General features: G+C 43.9%; 1 protein-coding gene across 1 annotated transcript in view; it reads right to left on the reverse strand.

Moving 5' to 3' along the window:
• Window positions 1–13,456: 13,456 nt before the first annotated feature.
• The window catches only part of LOC118218784 (SLIT-ROBO Rho GTPase-activating protein 1-like), a 62,576-nt gene continuing 58,868 nt past the window's right edge, over window positions 13,457–17,164 (reverse strand). The window contains 5 exon segments of the mRNA XM_035401464.1: window positions 13,457–13,756; window positions 13,759–13,867; window positions 13,869–14,024; window positions 14,137–14,485; window positions 16,845–16,979. Of these exon segments, the coding sequence (XP_035257355.1) occupies window positions 13,590–13,756; window positions 13,759–13,867; window positions 13,869–14,024; window positions 14,137–14,485; window positions 16,845–16,979 (916 nt within the window). The 3' untranslated portion in view covers window positions 13,457–13,589.

A 17,164-nucleotide genomic window follows, 5' to 3' on the forward strand; every position in this document is an offset into this window, starting at 1 on the left:
TAATTACCTGCCTTCTGACAATGATGAATTAGAAATAAATTTGAAGTATTAGAAGTAAGTAGGTATAATTAGAAGTAGAAGTAGGTATAAGTAAAAGTAGGTATAAGTAAGTAGGTATAATTAGAAGTAGAAGTAAAAGTAGGTATAATTAGAAGTAAGTAAAAGTAAGTAGGTATAATTAGAAGTAAGTAGAAGTAGAAGTAGGTATAAGTAAGTAGGTATAATTAGAAGTAGAAGTAGGTATAAGTAGAAGTAGAAGTAAAAGTAGGTATAATTAGAAGTAAGTAGAAGTAGAAGTAGGTATAAGTAAGTAGGTATAATTAGAAGTAAAAGTAGGTATAATTAGAAGTAAGTAGAAGTAGGTATAAGTAGAAGTAGAAGTAAAAGTAGGTATAAGTAAGTAGGTATAATTAGAAGTAGAAGTAAAAGTAGGTATAATTAGAAGTAAGTAGAAGTAGGTATAAGTAGAAGTAGAAGTAAAAGTAGGTATAATTAGAAGTAAGTAGAAGTAGAAGTAGGTATAAGTAAGTAGGTATAATTAGAAGTAAAAGTAGGTATAATTAGAAGTAAGTAGAAGTAGGTATAAGTAGAAGTAGAAGTAAAAGTAGGTATAAGTAAGTAGGTATAATTAGAAGTAGAAGTAAAAGTAGGTATAATTAGAAGTAAGTAGAAGTAGGTATAAGTAGAAGTAGAAGTAAAAGTAGGTATAATTAGAAGTAAAAGTAAGTAGGTATAATTAGAAGTAAGTAGAAGTAGAAGTAGAAGTAGGTATAAGTAAGTAGGTATAATTAGAAGTAAAAGTAGGTATAATTAGAAGTAAGTAGAAGTAGGTATAAGTAGAAGTAGAAGTAAAAGTAGGTATAATTAGAAGTAAGTAGAAGTAGGTATAAGTAGAAGTAGAAGTAAAAGTAGGTATAAGTAAGTAGGTATAATTAGAAGTAAGTAGAAGTAGGTATAAGTAGAAGTAAAAGTAGGTATAATTAGAAGTAAGTAGAAGTAGAAGTAGGTATAAGTAAGTAGGTATAATTAGAAGTAAAAGTAGGTATAATTAGAAGTAAGTAGAAGTAGGTATAATTAGAAGTAAGTAGAAGTAGGTATAAGTAGAAGTAGAAGTAAAAGTAGGTATAATTAGAAGTAAGTAGAAGTAGGTATAAGTAGAAGTAGAAGTAAAAGTAGGTATAATTAGAAGTAAAAGTAGGTATAATTAGAAGTAAGTAGAAGTAGGTATAATTAGAAGTAAGTAGAAGTAGGTATAAGTAGAAGTAGAAGTAAAAGTAGGTATAATTAGAAGTAAGTAGAAGTAGGTATAAGTAGAAGTAGAAGTAAAAGTAGGTATAATTAGAAGTAAAAGTAAGTAGGTATAATTAGAAGTAAGTAGAAGTAGAAGTAGGTATAAGTAAGTAGGTATAATTAGAAGTAAAAGTAGGTATAATTAGAAGTAAGTAGAAGTAGGTATAAGTAGAAGTAGAAGTAAAAGTAGGTATAAGTAAGTAGGTATAATTAGAAGTAGAAGTAAAAGTAGGTATAATTAGAAGTAAGTAAAAGTAAGTAGGTATAATTAGAAGTAAGTAGAAGTAGAAGTAGGTATAAGTAAGTAGGTATAATTAGAAGTAGAAGTAGGTATAAGTAGAAGTAGAAGTAAAAGTAGGTATAATTAGAAGTAAGTAGAAGTAGAAGTAGGTATAAGTAAGTAGGTATAATTAGAAGTAAAAGTAGGTATAATTAGAAGTAAGTAGAAGTAGGTATAAGTAGAAGTAGAAGTAAAAGTAGGTATAAGTAAGTAGGTATAATTAGAAGTAGAAGTAAAAGTAGGTATAATTAGAAGTAAGTAGAAGTAGGTATAAGTAGAAGTAGAAGTAAAAGTAGGTATAATTAGAAGTAAGTAGAAGTAGAAGTAGGTATAAGTAAGTAGGTATAATTAGAAGTAAAAGTAGGTATAATTAGAAGTAAGTAGAAGTAGGTATAAGTAGAAGTAGAAGTAAAAGTAGGTATAAGTAAGTAGGTATAATTAGAAGTAGAAGTAAAAGTAGGTATAATTAGAAGTAAGTAGAAGTAGGTATAAGTAGAAGTAGAAGTAAAAGTAGGTATAATTAGAAGTAAAAGTAAGTAGGTATAATTAGAAGTAAGTAGAAGTAGAAGTAGAAGTAGGTATAAGTAAGTAGGTATAATTAGAAGTAAAAGTAGGTATAATTAGAAGTAAGTAGAAGTAGGTATAAGTAGAAGTAGAAGTAAAAGTAGGTATAATTAGAAGTAAGTAGAAGTAGGTATAAGTAGAAGTAGAAGTAAAAGTAGGTATAAGTAAGTAGGTATAATTAGAAGTAGAAGTAAAAGTAGGTATAATTAGAAGTAAGTAGAAGTAGGTATAAGTAGAAGTAAAAGTAGGTATAATTAGAAGTAAGTAGAAGTAGAAGTAGGTATAAGTAAGTAGGTATAATTAGAAGTAAAAGTAGGTATAATTAGAAGTAAGTAGAAGTAGGTATAATTAGAAGTAAGTAGAAGTAGGTATAAGTAGAAGTAGAAGTAAAAGTAGGTATAATTAGAAGTAAGTAGAAGTAGGTATAAGTAGAAGTAGAAGTAAAAGTAGGTATAATTAGAAGTAAAAGTAGGTATAATTAGAAGTAAGTAGAAGTAGGTATAATTAGAAGTAAGTAGAAGTAGGTATAAGTAGAAGTAGAAGTAAAAGTAGGTATAATTAGAAGTAAGTAGAAGTAGGTATAAGTAGAAGTAGAAGTAAAAGTAGGTATAATTAGAAGTAAAAGTAAGTAGGTATAATTAGAAGTAAGTAGAAGTAGAAGTAGGTATAAGTAAGTAGGTATAATTAGAAGTAAAAGTAGGTATAATTAGAAGTAAGTAGAAGTAGGTATAAGTAGAAGTAGAAGTAAAAGTAGGTATAAGTAAGTAGGTATAATTAGAAGTAGAAGTAAAAGTAGGTATAATTAGAAGTAATTAGAAGTAAGTAGAAGTAGGTATAATTAGAAGTAAGTAAAAGTCTAATTATTGTTTAAGACTATTCCTCTTTCATTCTTACCAAACCGCAAAATTTCTTCCGTCTCCTACGCATAACCCATCCTTGCACTCTCTGATTTTTCGGGGGGGCCCACACCACCATGCCCCCCCTTCACTCACACATCTCACTCATGCCTCTCCCCCACCCTTGGGGACCTCCAACGTTGCTCAGGTGCGGCACTCGGGGAATCGAACCATCAACCTCTACCTCCTGAGGATCAGTCCAACCACCTGCGCCACAGACTCCTTTGCACTCATCTCCCTTTTTTTTGCGCATTTATCTAAATCACAACGGACCAAAGCTGCGCAAATTGAAAGAGAGCATTGGGATTGAACCCCCAACCTCAATGTTGTCAGTCAAGGACCATCAACCTGCGCCACAGAGCCTCTTGTATTTGTCTTTCTTTTTTTTGCGCATTTATACTTCACAACGGACCAAAGCTGCGCAAACTGAAAGTTGGGCCACTGCTGGATTCAAAGCAGCGACCTTCATACTTCTGAAGCGGCAGCCCAACCTATTGCGCCACAGAGCCTCTTGTATTTATCTTTCTTTTTTTTGCGCATTTATACTTCACAATGGACCAAAGCTGCGCAAACTGAAAGTAGGGCCGCAGAGCCCTTTGCATTTGAACAGTATTTTTCTACCTACTTACACAGCAGAAGTGACAAAAGAGGAACAAATTGAATGAATCCGTCCTCATATCTCAACCATGCATCTCCTGCTCATGTCCTCCATTAGCTGGAGCTATGCAGCAAGGAAGGGACATGAGGAAAAGAAGCAGGGATTTAAAAAATAAAAAAATGTTTGGAATGAACCCCTATAGTAGTTATTCTTACTCCCGAGGATAAACAAAATGGTGAGTCCTCTGCAGATTTCTGGCTCTAATCTGCAACCAAAACAAAAGCACACATTAAAAAAAAAAAAGAAACTGAACATTAGAGGTACATGGAAACACCATAAAAGACGCAGCACCAGATTAACACAGAAACCGCCAACAGTTAAGCCATAAAACAGTCTGTCTGAAATTGTAGGAAAGCCACAAATGTCTACTCGACAGATGAGCATTCCCTTCTCCAGCTAAAGCAGGGCCAATGTTGGTCCAAAGGCAGGTGGGGGCAATTAGGCCATCAGCAACTGATCAGGGTGTGGCACCAAATCACTAGGGAGAGAGAAAGGCACAGGATCACCAGTAGGGGTAGCAACATCACCAGTGCATAACAACTGTTACGATAGAATGAGTCTGAGTTCTTTGGTGTGTTTTAAAGCTGTAGCTCGCTCTTTGGCACATGCGTGAATGCGTGTGTGGGTGCATGGGTGCTTGGGTGTGGCTTTAAGGTTATGGCAGACCAGCAGCTGAGCACAGGAATGGACAAGGGCTCTCAATGGCAAGAGTGTACAAACTAATGAAAGGGGCCTGAACTCCAACCTGTGTCTGGGTCTTCAAACAAACGGGGATATGCAAGTGCTGACTTGCTAATGTAGGCCTGTAATCCCCCACTAAGCACAGGCCATCCATAAGTCCTCCCCACTGCATCTGATTCTCCAGGTCATTCCACCTTATCTTAGTCACCTTCACCTGCGCATGAAGTTTTCTTTCCTTTGAGTCATGTGTTCCTCCACAATGATGAACAGTGATGAACACAATGAGATGGACAGTAAATCGAGCCAGTGGCGCACCAGGTTGCGAACACAGAAACCGCCAACTGTTAAGCCAGAAAACAGCATGTCTCAAGCGTCAACTCGACAGATGAGAATGTCCTCCTTCAGCCTAAGCAGGGCCAATGTTGGACCAAAGGCAGGTGGGGGCAATTAGGCCATCAGCAGCTCATCAGGGTGTGGCACCAAGACACCGGGGAGTGACAGAGCCACAGGATCAGCAGTAGGGGTAGCAAAGTCGCCGTTACATAACTGTAATCACAGGATGAGTCATTTTTTGTAGCCTAAATCTGTAGCCTGCTCTTTTGTGAGTGTGTGAGTGCTTGTGTGTGTGCGTTGGTTGGTTGGTTGGTTGGACAGCAAGAGTGTACACACTAATGAAAGGGGCCTGACTTCCAATGTGTCCTCAGACAAACGGGATTGTGCAAGTACTGACTTGCTTGCTTAGGCCTGTTTCCCCCCCACAGAGCACAAGCCAGCCACAAGACTTCTCCAGCTCCTTCCACCCCACCTGATGAGCTTGTTTGGCTCCGTTCAATTACACGAGAGGCACCTCCTTTATGTGTGGAGCGTTTAGCTCCTCAGGCCCTTAAGTGGGTTCCATCTCACCAGATGAGAGTTTCTCTTGGCCCGATTGAGTCCATGTAGTCCTGTGGGTAGCAACCTTGTTCCTGGACATCTACCGTCCATTTGGTTTTCATTCCAATCCTGAAACACTCACCAACAGGACAGTAGATCTCCAGGAACGGAGTTGCTTAGCACTGATATAGTCTCATTCGACCCACGCACTGCCTTTTTTGGTTTGTTGTCTGGTTGATAGAAGGGGGATAGATGGTTGTTGTAGAGTGATCTTCTTCTCAGCCGTCACAGGGCTCCCTGCTGAGGATTTCAAACAGGTGCCCCCAATCCTACAATTAAAGAGAGAAAGACCATGAAGAGAGTGAAACACCAGCCACGTGCCTCCAGGGGCAGCACGGCGATGGCTAGGCACGAAAAAATGAAGACAGTGTTTTGAGTTGGTTATGTTTGGTGGTGTTGCATTTACGTTGGTGTATGTGTGTGTGACTGTGTGTGTATTGTCACCTTGTGCTTTCTTTTAATTGGTTATTAATGGCACTTTTGACTTTAATATGGAGGTTCAGTTATACCCAGCACTATTGTGTCTTGTGTAATGAAAGTCTTTCAGTGTTTTAGTATAATGTCACATTACACAGGACATTTAACCAACCTGACAAATCACAACAACACTTGAGACCCAAATGCAGTCTTTCATTCGCCACTTCCATTCCATGTTCATTTTCTAGGGCATATCTTTTCCTCAAAAAGTGATTAAAAAAATAAACACAGGTATCATGCGCCACTGTACACCGTGAGTTCATCTGTCCTGTAGGAGCAGACAGTACAACCTCTATGCAACATTTACAGTGCTTTGAGGTATTTTGCCAGGGTGCAAATGGTGGTTACTCACACTCAGTCAACACAGGTCTTTTGTGAAGCCTTTGTATGAAACAGTAATGGGACACTGGGGGGGGGGGGGGGGGGGGGGGCTGAGGCTGACTCCATCGCCATGGTGACAGAGCCCCAATGGCCTCTTCTCGGTGGCAGAGGACTTGGGACAGTGAGGGCAGTGCAGCCATAGTGAATCCACTCAACAGGGCACTGTCAAAACACACAGATACAACACAGGTCAGCTGGGACCCCCACACCACCCCACTGTAACCTGCTTCAGCAGAACCCGCTTTGAGAAAAGATTCTAAAACTACCTAGATATTGGATATGGATTTTTGGGCATAACTGCCTTTCATGTGAAGCTCTCAAATGTGAATAAAAGTTTTTGTTGGCAATACATTCATATGGGAAAATTATAAATAAAAAGAATGCAAATAAAAAGGCACTTGAACTCTTGTCCAGCCCTAATTTTGATTAAAATGTTTCCTCTCTTTTCCCTCACGGCTTTTTGGACAAAAGGCCAACACAATAGATACTTTTTCTGTAAAGCACAGCGCAGTAGTTTCACTCATTAAATCAAAAGTCTAAGTAAAAGTAAAAACATGCATGTATTCTATCTTTTATTCCAGATTTCCTTCACAAATGTCCTTGATTGATAAGTATGTTGTACGCCGAATGCAACTTACCTTTTTAATCGCACCATTTGCTCTTCATCCACTCCAGTTAGCTAATGCGTTCGTTTTGTAATGTTTATCGCTTCAACAGTTCTTGCTCCAGTTCATCCATGTTGCAAAAACGGAAATCGCGACGACCGGAAATAGCAGGTGAAATCACGTTACCATTCAGCTTTTAAACGTGCAGGCAAAGACAAATTAACTACGTAAGACCACGTTTTCCGTCTAATTCTTATACAGTTCAGTGACAAAGCCACATCTGCCTAGGATTCGAGTTGGCTAGATAAACGTTGATTGCAGATTTGACCAACTGTATATACTTGAACTAGATCAGATGTGCATAAAACGTCCAGGTACCTCTCCGTAGCTTCCTAAAAATAAAAAAGCAGAGAATGCGTGGAGGACAGGATTCTTAAGTGAAGCGAGAGAGCTTCAGAATTCCAGATTCACGTGTCCAGTGTCCTTAAGAATAGATGTTGTATAATCAAGCAGAAGTAATTACATATATATCGGAAATCAAGAGTAATGCTTGAGTTTTATTTAATACCAAGACTATTAAAACGATTACACATGGGTAGATTCCCGTCATTTATTAATTCAGTTGAGCTCTCGCATCTTCTGATAAAAGCCCAATATGAATGCATGAGTTCAAACATCATTTATGCTTTCAAATTTCAGAAGCTTGCATTTCTGCCTAAGATCTCTCATTGAATTCTCACATTTCCAGTTCCAATTTTCCCACACTCTATCTGTGATCTCATTATTTGTGATTGTACCCAAATTCTGCTTGTACTTAGACTGTTTTCACAAACCTGAGAGATTTTCTGCAAAGCAGGTTAAACTGAATCGTTGTAATCTTATGGTCCAAAGACCTGTGAATTGCCTATGAGACAGTGAATTGCAATGCAAGAATAGAAGAAAAAAAATATTTGTGCATAGTCTTGGTCTTCCTAAGGTAAGATTAATTAAATCCAGACAGTGATACATCCTCAGTTGAGATAACACCTACACAGACACATCCTTCAGCTAAAATAATTTACTAAAACTTGACATATAAGATGTAGCTCCCACACTCATATGTCCCTCAGTTCATTCCAGCGAGTTGTTTGAACTTTAATGGGCTGATTATTTGTGTATATATTGTATTCTCACAATCTACCACAGGAGGACGCTTATAGACCTGAAATCGCTGTTCGTTTATATTTAAAGTGTATTCTCATAATCTACCACAGGAGGGCGCTTATAGACCGGCAATCACCGTTCGTTTGTATTTAAAGTGTATTCTCACAATCTACCACAGGAGGGCGCATATAGTCATACAGTCATCACTAGTTCGTATGTATTTGCCACAACAATTATGGCGTCCAACGCGCACCAATTCATGACTTACCATGATTTAAAACAACTGGAATATAACTTCGTTATCGCATCATGTCAAGTAAAATCACAAATTGATTATTATTCGTATATGTATTATTGGTATAACTGGGTTGAAATTAAAACAGTAAACCCCTTCGTTTAGTATAAAAAAGCCAGAGTTTCTGGAAACGGTTACGTGCGATGCACTGTACGTTACCAGAAGCAGGAGGTTACGTCAGTTCCATATCATTCAGTTCGGTGGTCACCACCATATTATTCGTGGATATTTATTGTTTATTCTCCCAATATCCCACGAGAAGGCACTCACTGACCTGCAATCACTACTTGTTGGTTCGTATTTACAGTGTATTCTCACAAACTTGCAATCGGCAATCATCAGATAATCAACTTCACACAGATTCGTCCTCAGCTAAGATAATCAACTCCACACAAATACGTCCTCAGCTAAGATAATCAACTTCACACAAATACGTCCTCAGCTAAGATAATCAACTTCACACAAATACATCCTCAGCTAAGATAATTAACTTCACACAGATTCGTCCTCAGCTAAGATAATCAACTTCACACAAATACGTCCTCAGCTAAGATAATCAACTTCACACAAATACGTCCTCAGCTAAGATAATCAACTTCACACAGATCCGTCCTCAGCTTAGATAATCAACTTCACACAAATACGTCCTCAGCTAAGATAATCAACTTCACACAAATACGTCCTCAGCTAAGATAATCAACTTCACACAGATTCGTCCTCAGCTAAGATAATGAACTTCACACAGATTCGTCCTCAGCTAAGATAATCAACTTCACACAAATACGTCCTCAGCTAAGATAATCAACTTCACACAAATACGTCCTCAGCTTAGATAATCAACTCAACACAGATACGTCCTCAGCAAAGATAATGCTCACCTCCACACACTGTTATGCCCTCAGATGAAATAACTAGTTGAATGGCATTGCGGGTAAGGATTTGGGCTTGTAACCGAAAGGTCATATGTTTGATTCCTGGGTAGGACATTGCCTGAGCAAGGTAATCAGAATCAGAATCAGAATCGTATTTTATTGCCAAGTACATTTACACATACAAGGAATTTGCTTTGGTCAACACACCGAGGCAGCCATCTGCGGCGCCAACTTATTAGATGAGAAATGAGAGAACAGGAGGAAGGAGGAGGAAAAAAACAGTCCTTTCGATGAAACGAGAGGGCACTCGTTTCATTGAAACGAAGAAAAACCTCAGCACATAGCAACATCATAAAAACATTACAAACATTACAAACATTACAACAAAACTCGAAGACTTGCACATGTGGTAGGGGGTAGGGTGTCGGGGAGGGGAAGTGTCGCAGCACAGACACTGGGGGGAGCGCGCAGCCGCTCAGGCGCATCGCATCAACCCTCAGCAGACTGCACTGTAACGGGGGAGGGAGGGGGGGTGGGAGCCAAGAAGGCGTTGAGTAGGAGGTGGTGTGTGTGTTATCTTCATGTGCGTGTGTGTGTAAGTCCATGGACTTCATCTCCACCACAGTCTCAACATTGTCTCTGCCGTCTGATACTGATGACGAGGACACAGCCGTTGCCGTGGAGACGACCTCGAAGAGTCCTGATCCAGAGACAAAGTTCCATAGGAGCATAATTAACCTGTATTGTTCCAGTTTATATCTAGCTGTATGAATGGATACAATGTTATGTAAAAAGTTTTGTAAGTCGCTCTGGGTAAGAGTGTCTGCTAAATGCCTGTAATGTGAAATAACTCCACAATGATGTCCTCAACTAAGATTTTCATCTCTAACCCAGATGGATTATCTGAAGTAAGATATTTAATTCCCACACTCAAATGCCCATAACATTTAAATTAAACAAATTAAAATCCCGACACATCTTCAGGTAAGATAACTGTCTGTCATTAACTAAGACAATCAACTGCAACCAACCTTGTCATGTTCTTGGGTAAGATAATTAACACACACACTCATGCGTTTTTTATATATAAAGTATGTCCAAGTCTGTAAAGTGCATCTTAAGTATTTTATGTATATCTGAACACAAGAGCTGGAGGTTTGACATGATGCATGTCCTCGATACAGGATTTCATTTAAAATCTCAACTGAATAAAATACGCTTGAAATCATACAGCATGTTTTCTTTGGTTATTTGGGTATTTTATAACAATAGAAAAAAAATGGTGGAGAGAGATTCCGACTTACACACACGCACACACACACTCGTGCACACACACACACACACACACACACACACACACACTCGTGCACACACACACACACACACTCGTGCACACACACACATACTCGTACACACACACGCACACACACTCGTGCACACACACACACACTCGTGCACACACGCACACACACACACGCACACACACTCGTGCAGCGGTACTTTATCCAGCCCATCTCCAGCGCTGCACTGTGAGCTGGTGAAAGGGTTCTCTGGTCTCCTGCATTTTTCATGCAGATTTCACGGCTCTGTCGGTGTAGAGTGGCGGGGGCCATTTTGAACCGTATTTATCATTTGCGAACGCTCGCTCACTCCACTGCACGTGAGTCCATGGGGGGGGGGGGGGGGGACAGGAGAGGAGAGGAAACACTGGTCTTTACAGACAGGGGGTTCGGTGAGAGAAGGGAACAGAGGTGGCAAATGCTGTTCAACACTCATGGAAATATTACATTATTTAACAGGACTACGAGGGTAAAATCCATAAGACAGAATTAGAATACTGGCTGTTTTATACAAACTGTTGAGGTGAAGGGTGAGGGTGAGGTTATAGTTGGGAGAACACCAAAATATCAGCATGCTGACATCATCGTGGAACATTCCAGACCGCCCAAAAAGCATGTCTTTCATCACATATTACCTGTTTTCTCAGAACAAAGGACAAACGCAACAAACGCTCGTGACAGACAACCACTGCCTTTATTAGAACCAAACATTGCAAGGAGCCACCTGTAAAGTGTACAGAAACCAGCTATAATGCTACATGCCAAATATACAGTCATATACATAAAAGTGCAATGTCATGGTGGGTTAGCAAGTATTCTTGTTCACTATACATTTGTTTAAGGTCTGCAGAACTGCGCCCGTGTCGCTCAATTCAGATTCCTACGGAACTTGTGGATGACACAGGGTTTTTAGGAATGAGAACGCAACAGTGCAGAACAAGTTTCAAGTTCCTCTAAAATAATTTTCAAAGGCACTTATCACATGTACACGCTATGGATGTACAGGCAGACAAGAACATAACAGTTAGCAGACAGGGCACTACTGCTAAGGACATCAACAGACCCACGAGCGGGATGTACAACTCCTGGAGCTCTGTCCATCATAACTTTCTCCTCCATTCTCAATGCAAGTATATCTGTAGAAAATACCCTTAACAAAATCAAAATTATATTTAAAAAAATTATATATATATATATTTATATAAAAATCTAAAAAAAACAAGGTTCAGTAAGCCAGAAAGGGAGTTGTTAATTCTTATGTACAAGATGATATTTAGACAAGGAGGGAACATCAGCCTCTCCTGACTCTGTGTTATACAGAAAAATTTACATTTTCATTAAGTGTGAACTTGAGTCCTTTTCTTGAGTCCGGATGTTTCTGTCATCCCCCCCACCCCACCCCCCCTTCCCACAGGAGAGACGCCTGGGGCAATTCCCCATGCTTTGGTTCTCTCACCCCCCCCCCCCCTCCCAAGCTGAAGCTTTTAGCCACGGCACAGGGAACAGACAAACACACCATTACATCATCTTCACCAACAACGTGAGCCGCCTCTTTCACCACACGTGCTCCGCTCTCTGATGTGCGCCCGGTAACCGGCGCACATGAATCATTCAGCGGCGTCCATTTTGGCTCTTCCTGGAGAATCCACAGCCGTGGCCCGGTCCTCCACATTGGGGAGGGGGAGAGGGGTGAGCAGACGGGCAATAACAGTCATAGCATAGTCCATGGCTACCAGTTCTACGCCTTTGCTGAAGCAGCACCCGCTGAAGATTTTCCAGGCGGCTAAAGCCTTACATGAGCGACCCACACAAACGCTTACACCAGGTTCTCAGTGAAGCTCTCCAGCAGGATCATGCCGGAGGGAGGAGCCAAGCACTTGCTGTAGCACGGTAGCCTAGCTGGGGTATGCAAAGTCAGGACTGGCACTGACGTTCCACTGTGGTGCGCTAATGACCAAGCGTTTCTCCATCCAGGCAGTCCAATCACACACACAGTACACTATGAGAGGTTACATTTCTGGTGCATACAGACTTTACAGTTAATTGCTCCATGTAGTTTTTTTTCCTTTAGTGGTTACACCCCCTCCCTGCTCATCCACAGAGGTTGTTAGACCTAGTCTGTTAATATTAGAGCACGTTAAAGCTACGTTAAATAAAGCATTTGGAGACAACTGAAGCCTCGTGTAACATGAAGTGTCGATTCCAATTTTGAACAACAAAGTAAAAATTTCTTTTCTCCTTCCTCACAAATCTGATTTAACGCAAACATTGTATTGTGCATGCTAGTGGAACATTTGTTAATCAGAAATAAGTGAGGCATCATCTCATTCTTCTTACATCAACTGAAATGAACAAAATGAATAACTCAAAATAAACCCCAAAAATACCAGAAATCTCACTGCTGCCAAGTCTATTTCCCTCTGTCTAACACCCCCTGTGGCCTCTGTACTTCTAAATAGCAGCTTTTTAGAGCAGACAAGACATTATCAGCCTCTCAGTAAGAACAAGCTTATCTTATATCTTTATGTGGCAACAAGGCCAAAGGACTTCTAAGCATAACTATAAATCACACAGAAGGAAGGATTCCAGTTCCACTTCGGCTAAACTGATAGACAAAAAACCCAGAGACTACATTTCCCAAGATCCCTTTGTAAAGTGTAAACTAACACTGAGAATAAACCGATACTGCCTTGTCTTAGCATTCTTTAGTTAACACCATCCTCTAGTTACTGCAATCTAAGTTACTCTTAACCTTTAAAGGAAGCCTTTGTGATTTGTTATACATAAACAGGAAATGTTTGCTTTCAACCTAATGAATCTTCATAATCTACTTACTGATTGTGGTGAATTAATTTATCATCAGTACCTCTCCCTATATGTTTTCATAGATGTCTATAATAGAAATTTAATATAATCCTTCTCTGAGGTTTTTGCTAATACATGTGCCAATTGCAGGAGACAATTAAGCTTCTAGACACTGAATGAATACTCAACCATCTCACAAAAAACACACATCGTTAATAACATCAATATTCATTTTTTTATCTCCCCAAATTGCAAGCTGTGGATTCTCAAGCTTGCTTATTGTTTGATATACGTTGATAATAGGTTTCTCTGCTGAAGTCCCATCCAGTCGGCGCTTGCTGCTTGAGTGGTGGGCTGCTGTTCCAGGGTTCACATTGTGCAGGATTTGTCCAGGGGACCGTGGGGTGGGGGTGGGGGTGGCTGGGCAGGGCCGGTTTTGGGCAGGACCAGGGGCTTGGGCCGGAGGGCGGGGGGCTTGAGCTGCACCCCCATGCGGGGGGCCAGCGTGGGCTTGAAGGTGCTGAGGGCCTCGGCAGAGGAGGAGGAGGAGGAGGGGCCGGCTCCGTTGCCGCGACGATGCGGATGGGGGTGGGGGTGAGGGTGAGGGTGGGGGTGGTGGGGGTCGGGGGCCCGCAGGGCGTAGCCGTGCAGGGGGCTGAGGGATTCGGAGGAGCCGGCCGGGGAGGGCGTGTTCTTCACCTGCTCCAGCGTGTCCAGCACCACGTCCGGCGCGTGATTGGCCGAGCCCTGGCGCTCCAGCTCCCTCAGCTCGTTCAGGGCGCTGTTCATCGTCTCCTCGATGTCCTGCAGGAGCAGCGGGAGGGAACGTTTTAACTCACAGCCTGAACATTACGTGATGTGACTGAACTGAAGGGGAGTCGACCTCTGACCCCGGCAGGCTGGCTGGCTGACTGACCTGTGCGATGGTCTCGGGGTCCAGGGTCTTGGCGTGGGGCGGGGCGAAGCCGCTGTACTGGCCGGAGGAGGTGGAGCGGCGCAGGGGCGGGCTCTCCGTCTTCCGGAGCGACTCGTGGCGGCTGATGTTGGTGAGGCTGCCGTGCCCCGCCCGCCGCCGCCTCTCGGGGCTGTCCAGGTGGGCGTGGCCCCGCCCCCGCAGCAGGTCCCGCGGGCTGAAGTGTCCCGCCCCCAGCGAGCCCTCCAGGGGGCTGCCGCCGTGCGAGGAGGAGGAGTGGGGGATGCAGTGACCGTCGCCGGGGCGACCGGGGGGGCGGCGCGAGGGGGGCTCCGCCCTCTTCCTGTGCCTGCTGAGCGAGAGGGAGAGGGAGAGAAGCAAAGGGGAGAGAGGGAGTGGGGGAGAGGAGAGAAGGGGAGAGAGAGAGGGAGAGAGAGAGGAAGAGAGGGTCAGAGGACTGAACAGGCGCATGGTAGACCTGGGCCAGAGCCACTAGACTCAGCCAGAGGAGCTGATGATGAGACACCAGGGCCGTCTGGGAGTCTGAAGCGTTTTCGGGGCTCAAACCGCACGGCCTAATGCTTCAGACTTAATGGAGCCTCAAAGGTCTGGGATGTTTGGGGGGAAATGGAGCAGCACACTAGACACCCGTTTATTGGTTTGTCCACCCTGCGAGTGCTAAGAGGATTCCAAGAGTTTTACAACCATGAGAGGGGCCTGTGAACATGCCTTCTACACCCCCCTCGTACACCTCCTCTACACTCCCCTGCACCTCCTCTGTCCTCACCTGCACCTCCCCCTGTGCCTCCTCTCTGTACCCCGGATTCCCCTCCCTCTGTGTGAACAGCGCTGGCCTCCAGCCATTCCTCTCACTCGTACTCAAACTGCTACGGCAGCAGTCTCCTCTGTGCTTTAACCAGCCCCCCCCTCACTCCACACTTCTACCGCACAAAGCCGGCGCCAAGTCTTTACGGAACCCTTACCGCCACGGAGCGCCGCACAGCGCAGCGCTGTGAGACTACGAGCGCCCGTGGTCGCCCCGGGAGACGGGGGGAAACGGACGGGATTTGGCGACGGCACGTCCCTGGCCTCCCGCGTCAGCGCGCCGTGCCGCGGCTCAGCGGAACACCGGCGGCTCGTGTTCCAGGAACTGCGGCGCTCAGAGACCCGAGCCGCCTCGGTTACAGCGCCGTCTACATGACGTGGTGAAAAGCGTCAGTAATGCAGACGGGGGAGAGGGAGCCGGGCCCTCAGTGTTATCTCTCCTGGTGTTATGACTGAACTAGGGCTGGCAACTGAGGATCCGGATACAGCCAAGGACGAATGAGACGGTAAACAAGCTACAGTTCATTAAGTGGCCAGCAGGGGGAGCTCACTCACAGAGGCCAGCGTTCAAAGTGAGGGAGCATTAGAAAGCACCCGTGAGAGTCATTTATCTCATTCGACTTCATTCATCACTGAAAATAAGAAAGGATAAATAATATATGCCAGCTGTTGTTGTGTTGAAAATGTCCTGTTTCCTGTCTTCCGGAAATCAAGGCAACTAACCTAAAAAAGTTACATAATTCAAGAGACACTAGTGAGCTGGAGTGAGTGGAATGGGGCAAACAGGTGCAGCGCAAAGTTAGGAAAGCAGGCTCCTCTCTGAAAGCTGTTCATGTTCTGTGTACTTCTTTAAGTGTTGGGATAATGCCAGTCTTCAGCCCACAACAGCGCTGTGCACTTCAGACGGGACAGAGGGTGTCTGGCACAACAGATTCCTTCCAAAAGGAGGGCCGCCGTGTCCCCACGTTCCAGACGAGAGGCGCTCCCTCCCCTCCCCGTCCCTCCCCGATGCCTTCTGTTACTGGCGTCGTGTCGGGAGTGTAAGAGGACGCGGGCGTGGGGCGCGGAGGGGAAGGGTGAAACGGGGACGCGGGCGATGGGCTGAGAGAGAGAGAGAGAGAGAGAGAGGGCAGACCTGCAGCTTCTCCTCAGCTGGCCGTCACGCCTCTTCTCATTAGCTAATGTCTGCAGAGCGCTGCAGTCCAAGGGGTGCGGGGGGGGGTGTGTGTGTGTGTGTGTGTGTGTGTGTGGAGGAGATAGGGAAATACTTGCATGCTGTCACATCTGTTAAAACCTCCTTTGCTTCCCTAGTCGCAGATAACGGAGTAATGTTCATACAGCAGGATAAATTGGGATTGTGCAATGTGCTGTAGATGCAGTTGGTCTTGGGCTGTATTTTTGGGAGTGGGGGGTGGATGTACAACAGGGGAACAGGGAGTATTGGTAGGGAGCAGGCTATAGTTTAGAGGTATCTGGGGGATTTGGTGGGGGTGAATTGTAGTTTAGAGGTATCTGGGGGATTGGTGGGGGTGAGTTGTAGTTTAGAGGTATCTGGGGGATTGGTGGGGGTGAGTTGTGGTTTAGAGGTATCTGGGGGATTGGTGGGGGTGAGTTGTGGTTTAGAGGTATCTGGGGGATTGGTGGGGGTGAGTTGTAGTTTAGAGGTATCTGGGGGATTGGTGGGGGTGAGCTGTAGTTTAGAGGTATCTGGGGGGATTGGTGGGGGTGAGCTGTAGTTTAGAGGTATCTGGGGGATTGGTGGGGGTGAGCTGTAGTTTAGAGGTATCTGGGGGGATTGGTGGGGGTGAGTTGTAGTTTAGAGGTATCTGAGGGGATTTGCGTGAGTGGGCTGTACTGTAGGCTGTTAGAGTGTCTCTCTCACTCACCTGCTGACGTAGGCGTCCGGCAGTCTTTCGGTGGGGGAGCACATGTCCTTCCCCGAGCTCTTATCCTCCGCGTGCGGCCCGCTGCTGGCCTCGCTGTCCGCCTTCTGACTCAGGGAGTCCGAGAACGTGTCGTCCCTGCGGCGCGAACGCGGCGAAGCGCACAGTCAATCAAAACCGCCACTCAAATCTGTCAATCAACCTTCCCTCACAATCCATCCACCCTCATCCCCCGCTTCGTTTACCCACAGCGCCCGGTCTGGCTCACGGTCACAAACCCAGCTCTCCTCTCCCACGCCGCGCCCTTCCCCACAGCCTCGACG

This window comes from Anguilla anguilla, chromosome 19, assembly GCF_013347855.1.
Source record: "Anguilla anguilla isolate fAngAng1 chromosome 19, fAngAng1.pri, whole genome shotgun sequence".
NCBI lineage: Eukaryota > Metazoa > Chordata > Actinopteri > Anguilliformes > Anguillidae > Anguilla > Anguilla anguilla.